At 40.9% G+C, this 14,353-nt stretch overlaps 1 protein-coding gene and 1 long non-coding RNA gene across 2 annotated transcripts; one reads left to right on the forward strand and one right to left on the reverse strand.

Annotated features, from left to right (window-relative positions):
• Positions 1 to 1,823: 1,823 nt before the first annotated feature.
• On the reverse strand, positions 1,824 to 3,944 carry LOC123097258 (uncharacterized). Its single transcript, XR_006446926.1, has 4 exons — positions 3,815 to 3,944; positions 2,908 to 3,723; positions 2,051 to 2,129; positions 1,824 to 1,935 (listed from the first exon to the last, which is right to left on the reverse strand). It is a non-coding gene; the product is annotated as an uncharacterized lncRNA (long non-coding RNA).
• Positions 3,945 to 4,939: 995 nt separating this feature from the next.
• On the forward strand, positions 4,940 to 13,575 carry LOC123097257 (ubiquitin carboxyl-terminal hydrolase 5). The gene is made up of 13 exons (XM_044518965.1): positions 4,940 to 5,368; positions 6,249 to 6,488; positions 7,127 to 7,271; positions 7,485 to 7,544; positions 7,629 to 7,724; positions 7,898 to 8,311; positions 8,875 to 9,015; positions 9,088 to 9,258; positions 10,338 to 10,595; positions 10,686 to 10,834; positions 11,026 to 11,511; positions 11,983 to 12,253; positions 12,933 to 13,575. Exons 1-13 carry the CDS (start codon positions 5,238 to 5,240, stop codon positions 13,113 to 13,115), a joined length of 2,745 nt encoding a protein of 914 aa, XP_044374900.1. The 5' UTR covers positions 4,940 to 5,237; the 3' UTR covers positions 13,116 to 13,575.
• The last annotated feature ends 778 nt before the right edge of the window (positions 13,576 to 14,353 follow it).

A 14,353-nucleotide genomic window follows, 5' to 3' on the forward strand; every position in this document is an offset into this window, starting at 1 on the left:
ATTAGCACCTCTAATGGCCATGCTATAGCACGTCAAGGAGTACCTAGGTGTGGAACTGAAACTTGGGTAACGAGGAATCTGAAACTCCAATAGGCACTAGCATGTTTCACATTTTGATTACAAACTTGAGCTTGTTCAAGTATGAAGAATGGGCGTATTGATCTCACTTTTATTATGGTGTGGACATCTTGTAGAAGCACACACGTTGATATTACAATTCTATAACATAAGAGGTGTTAGCTTTGTTTTTTTTCCTAAGAGTGATGTTGCAAAGTTTTTTCATGCCCTTGCACAAGTACTATATTGTTATTACACTGCAATATTTAGCAAGATCGCATGCTATTTATACGGCACCTTTTTTATTCAAAGTCAAGTGATTGATGGTCTTGAGGGAGGGGGGAGGGAGACAGAGGGGAGAGGGAGAGAGAGGGAGAGTAACATATTACAATGAGAGAGGAGAGATAGAGAGCTTTGGTTTGAACTGTAGCACAATTATATCGTTACGTGTTTGAAATTCAGATGTGTTGTCGATGGAGGTGGAAGGGGGGATTGGGAGCCGAATCTATCACTAATTGAGATGGAAACCATGGACTGGGGTTGCGGAGAGAGTTGAGTTGGAGAAAGAAATAAATGTTGAGTGATTTATTGATAAAAAAGTAAATTGTAGATGTGCACGAGAAATCTTCAGGTATATGTTAACTTGGATAAATCTTCATACTAAATATATAGTGCTTGTGCAGGATGGTCATGAGTTGAGAAATATTTTTCGTATTATAGATACTGTGCAAATGAAGCTAAAGACAACAGTTCTGACCGGGAATATCTTAAGCGCATCATGTAAATCTTAATTATAATATATAATTATGTGGATCATTGCTTTCTACGCACTGGTGAAGCTTAGTGTACTATGGGGGTGATGTGGCCCCAGTCTTGGACAATTTTGTGAAGGAAATTTAAAATAAACACAGGTCTTAGCTAGGAGAGAAAAAAGTATTTTGCCATCTCAAAGTTTCACATTTTGTGTTCCGCCCCTAGGAATTCTGGTGTAGCTCCGCCACTATTTCTACGTATACATCATCAAGAAGTTACATTGCAGTGGATTTTAACTATTTTTCAATTATTGCAGGCTATCTTTTCTATGTATGTAAAATATTAATTTTTTTGAAAGAGAAGACAGTAGAACAGAATGTTCTACCGTAATTTTATATTAATAATAAATATTTACAATACAAAAGAAATTATACATTATATGCGTAATCAAAAAAAATCTATACATGTGAAATTTGATATGCATTCTATTTGTATGTGTAATTAAAATAAATAAATTAAAAGCCCGTGGCAACGCACGAGAGTAGTAGAGACTAGTAAGTATGCACGTGCAATGCACGTCTAACACAAACGTACATTGTATCAAACATCCAGAAAATTTGAAATATTATTCTTCGTGAATTAGTATGCCTTTTTTTAAAAGATGAATAAGTATGCCTCTTTAATCCAAATATCAGACCATCTTTCATATAAGTTGCATCAATTATATATCCTCTTGCAAAAATACACACTTTTCTAATATATAGTTCCCCCAACACATTAATCTCTTGCAAGTGAATTCTGGTGAAGTTCGTGTGCCAGTAGGCGTATGTGGAGGTGAACGCCGAGCTGGTGGGGCGTAGGGCGGCGGAAGGGGGTCAATTCATGCCGGCGAGCCTGGTGCAGAGCCGGCATGACCTGCTGCGGATCGCCGCCGCCGAGGGGATCACCGTCGTCCACGCCACGGTGCCCGCCACCGCCGTCGTCGAAGCGACCATTTCTTATTTCTGAATCCAGTTTCATGGCTTTGTACAACTTATAAAAACTTACACAAGCAAGCTATCATCAACCTCAACATTACCCAGTTCATTTAACATTATGCTTCTTGCCATCATCAGAGTACTTGTTCTGTGTGACACGATAGCAGTACCATCAGATGAAATAGTTACCGTCAGTAAACAAATACATGAACTAATGGCCATGGTCATACATAAAGTACATGGTTAGAGAACTGAAGTTGTACCTTGCTGCATTTTGAAGTGTAGTTTGGATCACTTTCACAGGGTCGATGATACCATCCTTGACCATATGAACATACTCCTCTACAGTATCCGAAATGCAAGAGTTAACTACCGAACCTCTAAAGATTACTACTCTGCTGGAGGATTATTAAACATGACATTTTTGCTGTAATTCAAAATGAACAACTAAAACACAGTTAAAAAGCACAGACCTATTGCTGCTAAAGGACAATCTGAACATGTAGAACAGAGCATACACAATAGGAAAATGACTACAAATCACCCTCCTGCAATGTAACAACAGTGTGTACACATCTATTCCTCCCAAATCACGGTACCTTAATTTCTGAAACTAATGGCCAGTCGAAAAAGACATACAAATTATCGGAAAGTCGTCAGCAGTCTGGCAATCAGATAGAAGGGAGAAATGAATTGGTCATGCAACAGACCCTCACTGGAGAAAAGAATATACAACACACTGGGATATGATTATGCTAAAAAGAGAACACACCTGAGAGGAAGAGCTATCAATTACCATGCAAAAGCTGCTCTTATAGTTATTGGCAATGAAATGGCTCTAGGTCAAAAATTGATGTGTGATCTCGACTTTGTTTAAATGAAAGGTGTTGGCTTATTAAATTTATAGAACTAAAAAGACAACATGCACAAATTATCACTTGAGTTTGCACGGGATCGCTAACCAGATAAGGATGAGCAAATCAAGTAATCCCCCATTATACATAATAACTAACTAAAAAGGTCCACTCCCTGGCCCATTGAGCATATTCAGTAGAAAGTAACGGAAGCACTAATAAGAGTAATAAAAAAGTAAGATTGTGATCAGAAGATTGTAGCTTACCAAGATTTTTTTCTCCTGCCTACACTGAACTTCTTAACATCATGGCTGCAGAAGAGACAAAGGAGAAGTATACACTTGATTAGATTTAAAACTGATTTCCAATAGTCCTCCTGCATCGTAGGTACCATGTTCCCTTGAAGGTAATATCAACAAAATAAATGTCTTGCTCTAAAGTCTCGATTAACATAATAAACATATATGTATGGAATATAGAGTGATTCAAAAAGGAGAACTGATCCAATTGAAAGGGATTGTGTGAGGAATGAAACAACTCCATTAACATTTCAGACCCGGATGAACCTATTTATAACAACAGTCAAATAAATAGATGAGCGGGCATACCCGAATTCCACTGCGGAAAGAGTGGGTGATTACTTTTCACGCTTATTCGCCAATAGGTATTTTATCAGATGGATCAAATGAACTCCATTGTATTAATCAGTAGTCAGTGCGGTGGCAGGTTAGTTCTTGGTGTTTCAGGCCAAAAGATGAGCTCCAAGAGTTTCCGAAATCAGTCTAGCACTATAGCTAGCATAGGATTACACCACCCATCATTCTTGGCATGATTTGTGGTACAGGATGGCGCCACACCACTCGTGCAATTGACGTGTGGTTAAAGTGTGACCAGCAGCTGCATCCACCTCAAAAGAAAAACAATAATTGGTAGAGACCTAGAGGAAACTGAGTGAGAAATAGCTCAGATTAAGCATTCATAATTTGGTTTTGCAGTAAAATCTTGGTCGGAACATAAATTACCTAAGACTCTGCTGTAGGGAAGCTCTAACTCCATCAACGAATTTGGATCTTTTCTCCGTCCTGCAGATAACATATTTAGTATTTCAAGCATGATCTAGGAAAGAGTTATTTTAAAGCCTAATTGATCATGGAAGAAGCAAGAAGAGCTTACCTTTGATCCAGAATTGCAGACCCAGCGATTTTCTTTGCTATAATAGCCCTTGTGAAGTGATCTTGCCTCGTGAGTGTCTCCTACCTCCGTTGAAATATAGTTGTGCCAGACCAAACCTTAAAAGTTAACCTAAACACAGATTCAACTGACTGCTAGAGCAGCTAGCTAAGCATGACAAATTTCTATAAACTTGCACAAATATCTACCTAATTAGTTTGAAAACGAAACCAACTGCTGGTATTCTTGAAAGATTAAAAAAACGATCAAGCGAAATGTAACTGATCCATAGATCACTGACCCATGTACAGTTTCAGAGTTTCTCGTTCCTTTGTGGTGCACACTTTTGAGTATAGCAGAGCAGAGCTCATCTTCTCACCATGACTGAATTGATCACCACGCATCAGGATGATATCCTGACAGTCCACGCCGTCAAGCTGACGCCGGGTCGCTGCTTGAGCCCACTCATCATGCTGCCACCAGGAACTTGTGCGACGTCTGCATGGGACATCACCGTCTTCTTGGCCCACGACCGGTTCTTGGGGGACACCCTGTTCGCCGCCGACACGCCCACGCGAGGGCGGCGTGCCGACCTCGGCTCCTTCCGCGCCCCACTCGATCCGCTTTTCCTTGGTGCAGCAGGCCCGGAGGGAGCGGCGTCAGCTCCGTGGTGGCCTTCCAGGTCCTCGCGACGTGCTTTGGGGTCTTGAGCGGATCGGCGACCGCAACGATGGCGTCCGTTGCGCGGGCAACAACGGAGGCGGGGAGGGCGTCCGTGGGGAGAGGGGAGCACGGCGGTGGGGAGGGAGGCGGGGCGCTGTTGGGGGTAGGGGATGATGCGTTTAGCGGCTTGATGTGCGGAGGTTTGTTTGCCTGGGATGGATCGCGCATCGCGGGGGGCGTAGAGTCTGCCTGGCAGAACATTTAATCTGGAGCGTTAATTTGTGCAGCTGATCTTTGATGTAATATGGATTGTCAGATATGAGTTAGTTTGATTGATCTAATGTCGTGTGGTTTTAGAGGTACTCAAGTTTGCTCTTTCAATAGTACAGTAGTAGAGAAGTAGAGATACAGATAAACAAGATACAGACGACCAAACAAAACAAAGCCTCGTTGAGCCAGACTGGGGTGGGTGGAAGTGGCAACCAAACACGCCCTCAATGACCAAATGTTCGCTCGCTGGAGGCCGGAAAGAAAAGGCAATCAGTTCCGCTTCTCCACGACCATCGGTCGCCGCAGCCATAGCCGTTCACCACCGCCGCCGCCGCCGCCTCCACTCTACTCCCATAAAACAAAAGCGTCCCCGGAAGCCAAACCTTTCGCTTCGACCCGCGGCGCCCTAGGAAAAGCCGAACCCAACCCGCGCCCTAGGAAAAGCCGAACCCAACCCTAACCCTAGCCCGAGGGCTCCTCGCCGGTGTCGGCGATGGAGACTACTGAGTCGGAGCCGGCACCGGAGCTTTCCGCGGAGGAGGAGATGGCGCTCATCCGAGATATCACCGCCGCCGCGGAGGCCCACGCCAAGGAGGGTGACATCTTCTTCCTCATCACAAACAGGTCCCCTGCCCGCTTCCTTCTCCTGCTTCTCGATCCGGTCTCGGGTTCAGCCGTCTGTCTCGCGCTTTGTTTTGAGGGACGCAGTGCGCAAGGGTGGATACTGTTTCTTTTAGATTCACTTGCTGCTATTGTTTGGGTGGACGGAAGGTCCTTACGGAGAGCGATTTGAGGTAATATTGGATGAGGACAGGAGCTGGATTTGGCGATTCTTGCCGGTGCTAGTTGCTGCTGGATTTATCCGTCTAGGGTGCATAGCTGCTGCAGATTCGAGGGAGGTGCTCCTTGCTTTTAGTGCTACTGGCAGGATTTTTAGTCTGGTTCTGTTGTCTATAGTGTGCAAGATTGCTAGTTTGAACATTTTATGACCTGGCAATCCGTTGTGAGTTGGTTCATTTTATTACCTTTTCAATCTTGGCCAGCATCCAATTTTTTGCGTTAGCTATCTTCTGACCTGTTGTCATGTTATTCCGACATTTGTTCAGTACGTATAGTTTAGGCTGCTTGTAAGATGCCTATATAACATATGAGATTACCCTTGCTGAATGACAGGTAGCTTCTGACAACTTTCATTCTGATATACAATTGCTTTAGCTGTTCCTTTGATTTGCGTGTTATGTACTCCCTCCGTCCCAAAATTCTTGTCTTAGATTTGTCTAGTCTGTATCTAGACAAATCTAAGACAAGAATTTTGGGACGGAGGTAATACCTGGCTGTACAGTGTAGATAGATGTCATCGAAACTATGTTTCTGTAGGCATCATCTGAAATACAGATTTACATAGCATTCACACCTTATGTTTGACTGATCCTGATCTGCTGTGTCATTTTTGTATTCTTCTTTTGGATCTTAGACATATATGTTTCTTGGTTGACTCAAATAGGTGGTGGCAAAGTTGGATTGACTATGTTATTCATGATTTGGCTGGTGTACCAAGTAATGGTTATCATCATGAGTTCGGTTCAAATACTCCTAGAAGGCCAGGAGCTATTGACAATACAAATTTGTTGGATGACATGGCATCTGAAGTCTCCGACATGCAGATTGAGCTACATGATACCTTGGTTGAAGGCCGTGATTATATATTGCTCCCTCAGCAAGTCTGGGAAAAGCTGCATAGTTGGTATGTCTCGTTTGTTCAGAATGCGAATCTGATTCCGAAAATATAATGCCACTGTGCATTTAATTACGTGATACTGTTTTTCTTGTGGTAGCAACAAAGCAACGTGTCTCTGTCTGAAAATATGGACCTATCGTTGCTCTTGTGCCACCTTATTTGGTTCTATGGATTAATTGTTCATCGGGCTGTTTACAGTCAGTCCATTTACCTGTATTACTGTAAACTAAATTCATTCACTTTATTTGTCATGCTAAGTGAAGCATCAAACTTCGGTTCATTATGTTAGAAAGTTATATTGTGACTCCCTTTTTGACTCAACTATTTGTTACATAACCAAATATATTTCTTTCTAAAATGATTGTATGAAGATACTGGTGAACAAATGGTTTTTGGTCACAATATCCTAGTCGCGCAAATTCTTGAGAACTGAAGGCATTGTATTGTTATCTGTAGAACGATTGTTTGGAAGCGACATATTTCATAGCCTGTGGTGTATAACTATCCGACAAAAAGAAGTTGAAATCTTCTCTGGCAAGCGGAGCTTCCATTTTTTCGTTTGCTTGCTTGGCACAGTAAACTTTGAAATCTTGTTCGTATTAACTTAGCTTAACCTTTTCATTTTTATCAAAACCCGTTAACAGGTATGGTGGAGGGCCAACACTACCAAGAAAAGCAATCAATACTGGCTTGTCTCAAACTGATCTAGCCATAGAAGTTTATCCTCTACGTCTGCAGTTACTTCTGATGCCGAAAGGAGAGCAAGCTGTAGTAAGGATAAGCAAGAGGGTATGCCCTTATATCTTTGTCCACTGTTTAATATATAAAATAATTTCATTTCCATTTATTCATAGTAATGAATTATGTAAATTATGAGATGATAGATCCTTTATACAGAAACATTTCTGTAGAATTTGTGTAATGACACTACTCATTGTAAAAGTAGACTAGATGAACCCTTGTGAATTAACGTAAAAACTTACAATCTGAAAATTCATGCAGGTTACAGTTGATGTGCTCCGTAAGAAGGCGTGTGAGGTTTTTGATTTGGTACCAGATGAGGTAGCTGTTGTATTCAAATGTCTATTCCTATGGATTTTACTGCACGTATCAGTTTTGCTTACTCATTATGGTTGTTATTGGTAGGTGTGCATCTGGGACTACTATGGTCGAACAAAGCATGCTTTGATGGATAACTTGGAGAAAACTCTTGATGATGCCAACATTCAAATGGATCAAGATGTGAGAACTGGACTTTACATCATTGTTGGTAGTCGTGAGCTGTTTCAAAAATATTTTTTGACTTCTTGTCACTTTCTGCTGGGTGGTAATGATACTAATTTGTAGGGCAATTATGTGTGTCCCTTTCCAGAGTAAATGATCCTAACTACGAACTGTTTATATTATTATGGCAGATTCTCGTTGAAGTCACCACTGATGCAAATGGTAGTTTGGATGGTGCGTGCATGAGTTCGATCCAAGAAGATTATTTTGGAAGCGCATCAACTTATTTGATGACAGATGCGTCAAAATCAGGATTCTCGAATGAGAATTTAGCATCACTCTGTTATGGTTCCAGAAGCTACAGCTCGAGTCTCATGCAAAGCCAGTACCTGCGCTCTTCCAGTGGTGACTTGGATAATGTTCCTGGTACTGTTGGTGTGACCACCAGGGGATCTCCGTCAGGTCTTACTGGGCTACTTAACTTGGGAAACACATGTTTCATGAACAGTGCTGTACAATGTCTTGTGCACACACCAGAGTTTGCTAGATATTTTCGTGAAGATTACCACTGTGAAATTAATTGGCACAATCCTCTGGGTATGGTGGTAAGTACTCTTCTAGCGCGACAGAAGTAAAATTGCGTCCTGTTTAGATATTTTAGATTCAGTTAATTTTACCTTGAATCTCTGTGGGCATTGCGTACCTTCACCACTGTAGTCTTACTGCTATTGTTTATTGTGTCCTGTACCTTCATCTTTATTATGGTTCAGATTCACAAATTTTTCACTAAAACAAATTTGTCAGTTAAGAGGATGAAGTTTGTGTGTTTCTGTATACCATCATCGCATCTGACAGAGTGCACCCTTTCTGTTGTTACAGCAGCTTTGTCTAGTTTTATTGCATACATACTTGTGTTTAAACCAGAAGTAGTTTCTTTGCTGGAGAGACAGAATCTCATGTTTATTTCCATTGAGATCTCACATCTTTACACATTACAGTTGGTATAAATAGGTTTGTGGAACATGCTGAAGTTTTAATGCATCAATGTTGCTTGTTAATGCAGAAATAACTTTGCTTTTTGTAATATGGTTATATTTTTTATGACCTCATGATCATTTGCATCTATGTGTCCTATTAATTTTACTGAGATCTGATGGTAGTCTTGTAGGGTGAACTTGCATTAGCTTTTGGAGAGCTACTGAGAAAACTTTGGGCTCCTAGCCGTACGCCAGTGTCTCCACGACCATTCAAAACAAAGTTGTCTCGGTTTGCACCTCAGTTCAGTGGATACAACCAACACGATTCACAGGTTTGATTCTTTCGTTAGACAACTCCTTATCCGTCTGCAGTTTTTCTTAAATCTGTATCTTGATACTTCCAGGAGCTGTTGGCATTCCTCCTGGATGGACTGCATGAAGACTTGAACCGTGTGAAACATAGACCTTACTTAAAATCCAAAGATGCTGAGGGACGATCAGATGAAGAGGTTGCTGATGAGTATTGGGCAAATCACATTGCCAGAAATGATTCTATCATTGTTGATGTATGCCAGGTTAGTCTCAACTCCAAAATGGCCAAATCTGTACGAATCGCTTTGCTCGATGCTGTAAAGAGGTGGTTCATGGCCTTCTGGTCATGTTTTAGTTTCTTGCAGTAGTTATGTATTTTTTGCACCTTTGTCAGTTTAAAGTGATATTTTGATTAAATTTGGATGACCCCATGACAGAGTGAAAACAGACTATGGAAAAACAACTGATGCTAGTGCATGTTCTTGCAGTTTTTGTGTTTCTGATATGCAGCAAGGTAGCAGAAATACACCCATGTTTAATGTATGCTCCACTGTTTCCGCGTATGAGATGGGAGTTCTGCAATAAGTGTGACAGTCCTCTTATTGGCTGTTATGTTTTATGTTGTTGACGGTCAAATGCTTTCCATTGCTAGCCAATGCAGTATGTTGCTAGAATGAAATATCATGGAAAAATTAGGTGCTCCTAGGCGCACGATTATGCGCTAGGCGGAGGTAAAACGCCTTGTTTTGGCCCTAGGCGGTGAATTAGGCGGCTGACAAGGCACTCCAGCGCCGATGAGGCGACGACCATGGGGAAGAGAGGCAGCTGTGGGGAAAGAGGGACTGAGGCGGGGAAAGAGATTTAGTTGCGGAGGAGGAGCTGCAGCCGCCATTGACGCGTGCCTGGAAGGGAGCAGACAGTGGAGGAGCTGCAGCGCCACCATCGGTGTGTGTCTGGAAGGGGATCAGGCAAGGGAAAGAGACAGAGGAGTATAGACATATGGTTCAGATTAGAGCATAGATGGTTCGGTTGGGTTTGCAAGCTAGGGTTCCATAATGAGCCTTATTGGGCTAGTGTTGCACAGAGTTTAGAGCCTGTATTCTCTGAAAAATGCACCTAGCCGCCCCTTGCTGCCTTATCCGTACAAAATGCTTAAGCGCGCCTAGGCGCCTCTTAAGCTGTCATTGCACTAGGCGAGGCGGAACGCTCGCCCAGCGCCTAGCGCTTAAAAAAGCCTTGTGAAATAGTACAAGGTTGAGACGTCTGGCATGAAATTATGGTGTATTGATCTCTGACTTCTGGGCAGAGGTATTTTTGCTAAATGTTACCTTTTAATTTCCAGGGGCAGTACAAGTCAACTTTGGTCTGTCCAGTATGTGGAAAGGTTTCAGTGACATTTGACCCATTCATGTATCTTTCCTTACCTCTACAATTTGCTTCAACGCGGAGCATGAGTGTTGTGGTTTTCACTTGTGATGGGAGTGCTCCACCAATACCATACACTGTAAGTGTACCCAAGCAAGGTAGGTGCAGGGACCTTATCCAAGCACTCAGCAACGCATGCTCGCTTCGAAATGAAGAGAGACTTCTAATCGCCGAGGTTTGTTACAAAATACCCATTTTGTAACAAGCATATGCTGCTGTATTTCATCGTGTTAGTAAATCTATTTTCTTTGTACTCTATCTGCAGATACGTAATCATAGAATCCATCTTATTCTCGAGGATCCAGTGCTCCAGCTTTCTACAATTAAAGATGATGATCACCTGGCAGTTTATAGGCTTCCAAGATTGGAAAAAAGGGCAAGTTATGTTCAATTTGTGCATCGCCGTGAAGACTTGTAAGCAAAGAGAAAAAAAGACATAAGTTGCATTTTTATTCTGCTAGGGCAATAGCTTTAGTAATTTGCTTGCTTGCTGTATATAACAGCAAACACAACATATGCCATTTCCATTAACTGTTAACATGCAATAGTGGGAAAGCACGTCTTGTGCATCAAATTCTTCTTAAATAATAGCTTTGCTTCTGTAGGGACCTTGGAAACAATAGCAGCTCAACCTCTTGGAAGCCATATGGTGTTCCTCTTCTTGCACAAATATCTCGCAATGAAACTGTCACCGGTTCTGATATCCATGAGATGGCCCGTAAAATGCTTGTGCCCATGTTCAGAAATCATGTGGCACAACATTCGGCAGTTCAAAGTTCTCTTTCCACAAGAACACAAAGCTATCACACTGACAGCAGCAAATTTCAGCTACAGTTGATTGATGATAGCAACACAGTGATTGAGCAAACTGATTATGCTATCAGGGTTCCGCAGTCTTCGGTTGCAACTGTTATTTTTGTCAACTGGTCCAAGTTAGATCTTAAAAAGTTGAACACTAACCATTTGGAGCACCTTCCAGAGGTGTTTAAGTATGCTCCTCCCGCCAAGAGAACCCGTGGTGAACCTCTCTCACTCTATGCATGCTTGGATGCTTTCTTGAGAGAAGAACCACTTGTTCCTGAAGAAATGTGGTTAGTATTCAATACTGCCCCCCTGAAGATACCTTTGATGTTTGCAAATATGTTGTTCATGCAAGTGTTGCTAACTCTAGCTTAGCTGATATTCAGTTTCAGTCGACATAGGGGTTATAGTATGTCAAGTAGTAGCTATGTTATCTGCATTTGCATTTCACTTGATATAATCTCACTCGTAGGCTTAGGATTTAGTATTTTCATGGATACCTTGCATTGCTGAATATGAATCTATATAATGAGAAAGAACTGGAAAATCAAAATACCAGTGTCCTCTTCAAGGCAGAAAATAATGGCGCTGCATGGTTGTTATATTATTTTCCTGTGCACTGATCTTGAAAGCATCACTTTTAGCCCATTACAGATTATTAGAAATATCTTATAACAGGCACGTGCTATAACTGTTCCTTTCAAGTGTCTAGAACTTTAAATTTACATTTTAATTTAACAGAGTTATGTTAATTGAATTAGGTACTGTCCGAGGTGCAAGGAGCAAAGGCAAGCTAGTAAAAAGCTTGATTTATGGAGACTACCAGAAGTGTTAGTTATTCATTTGAAGAGATTCTCATTTAGTAGGTCAACTAAGCATAAGCTGGAAACTTTTGTTAATTTCCCAATACATGACTTGGATTTGACAAACTACATTGCTAATAAGATACCTCAGCGTCAAACTTATGAGTTGTATGCTGTTAGCAATCATTATGGCAGCATGGCGAGTGGGCATTATACTGCTTACATAAAGGTTATTTTCTACTTCATTTTTTTTAATTATTCCAAAAAGGTTACTTTCTCAAATTCTAATCCCTCCGTTTTTGTATACAAGGCCACTTCATATTTTTATGTCCAACTTTGACCATTTTATTGAAATGTGAGTTGTATGCCACAAAAAGCATGCCATTTGATACACATTTCAAAGAACTTTCCGATGACACATTTTTGATGACATATAAGCCATATTTTGTTGACCAAAATTATAAGTCAAAGTATGACATGAAAACAAAGTGGCCTTGTATACAAAAACAGAGGAAGTAATATTGCGGAATGCTTCCACATTTTCAGCTTCTTAGGACTTCCAACTTGTTATTGCATGTCCTTATGTATTTGGAAGTAGGGGCCGAAGTATCATACTAATGCATTGTTTTAAATTGTTGGTGTTCTATCTTTAACTGCAGTTATTCTTGCAATGCTTACTTAGTTGCTCTTTCAATCTCGTTATTGTATATATAGCAGATTTTGCTAGCTATGCTGCCTAAGCACATATATTCATTTAATCTGCATTGTCAGAGAGGAGAAATCAGTTATAGAAACTTACCACATTGTCTTCCAGAGTTCCTAGTTCTTCTACTGTGTTGTAGAGCTATTTATTTGCCTGTGTGTTGGCTGTAATCTAGAATTCTAACGGGGAGTTGTATTTTGTGCAGCTCTTGGATGAGAACAGGTGGTACAATTTTGATGATAGCCATGTTTCTGCCATCAATGAGGAAGAAGTGAAGTCAGGTGCAGCTTACGTGCTGTTCTACAGAAGAGTTGGAGAAGCAGATGGAGCAGCAAGCAATGGAACCCAGTCATGTGTGAAACGAAGCCGCAGATCTAGCCAAAGATAATCTGAGTTGTTGCATAGCTTCGCAAGTTTAGAAGAACCCTTTCGGTTCCTTTTTTGTGTGTGGAATTGCAAGGTTTTGGTGTGAGACCATAGGATATTGCGGCTATACAGCTTGGACGGAAAAGGTGCGAGGAATACCATTAGAAGTTGGCTGTATCAATACAGATGGGAATGATGAGAACATAGCGAATGGTTAACTAGGTGGATATTGCTGCGGCTATATAGCTTGGGCAGAGCGTAGGTTTGCTTGTCATGTTCATCTTTCTAGAAGAGAAATAAAAGGGGGGCCATTAGGTTACACCGTTTTGTTCAAGTTGATTGGAGTTTTATATTTCATAGTTATATGTACGTAGCTAGCGTACACCTTACTGTTTTTATCATTAATGCTATGCCACCTGACATTGTTTTACCTGTGTCATGCTTGTTTGAGGTGGCTATCTATACAAACTTTTTTTTTGATCTGTCTGGAACCGTGAATTTGCCATGGAGAAGTCGATGCATTACTCTTTTTTTTTCTTTTACTCTTGAATTATTATTATCTAGTCCTATTTTTACAGTAAGCTGTCGTTTCTGCTCCCTTTGTCTTGGTTTATTGGACCCCTTGTATTTTGTGTCAAACCTACATCTAAAGTTTAGCAAATGAAATATAAACTAGTATGTCACTTAAGTTATACGGTAGGACTAGGAGATGTCTTTTGAATACAAATCCGATAGTATACCTTTTTAGCATATACCTCATATTTTCTTAGTTAATATCAATGGTGAAAGTTCAACCCATAATGTAAAACCTGATAGGTACAAAATCACAAAATTGCAATAATACGGTGGAGTTCTCGTATCTAAAACCATGTGGAGTTCGCGTATCTAAAACCATGTGGTTACTCTTTATTTGTTTTGTTACCCTTGTCGATGTGCATGTCACATAATCGTGATATGGGATAATTAGAAACATCTGTTTCTTCTTATCTTTGGTGTCGGTAAATGAGTGGTGGCACAAGGGACGTGTTTTTATCCTTGATCGATACAAAATCCTAATTATAGAGCATTTGAGACACTTTTGGATCCTCATGCCAAGGTTTTGTTCAACTATTTGACTTGCCAGGTCAATCATCAAGAGATGGAAATCGATGTAGGGCAAGTCTCTAGGCTTGTCTCAATCTTCACAATTTGAAGGTGACAAAGGGTAAAATCACAAAGAAGACATAGATCTCAGGAGGAAACACACAAAAACAAGGTTCA

The sequence above is a fragment of the Triticum aestivum genome, chromosome 4D, assembly GCF_018294505.1.
Source record: "Triticum aestivum cultivar Chinese Spring chromosome 4D, IWGSC CS RefSeq v2.1, whole genome shotgun sequence".
In the NCBI taxonomy this organism is placed as follows: domain Eukaryota; kingdom Viridiplantae; phylum Streptophyta; class Magnoliopsida; order Poales; family Poaceae; genus Triticum; species Triticum aestivum.

Coding starts and splice junctions, on each gene's coding strand:
- LOC123097257 (XM_044518965.1), top strand. CDS start 5,238: ATGGAGACTACTGAGTCGGAGCCGGCACCGGAGCTTTCCGCGGAGGAG. Junction 7,545..7,628: donor TTGATTTGGTACCAGATGAG/GTAGCTGTTGTA, acceptor TGTTATTGGTAG/GTGTGCATCTGGGACTACTA. Junction 8,312..8,874: donor ACAATCCTCTGGGTATGGTG/GTAAGTACTCTT, acceptor GTAGTCTTGTAG/GGTGAACTTGCATTAGCTTT.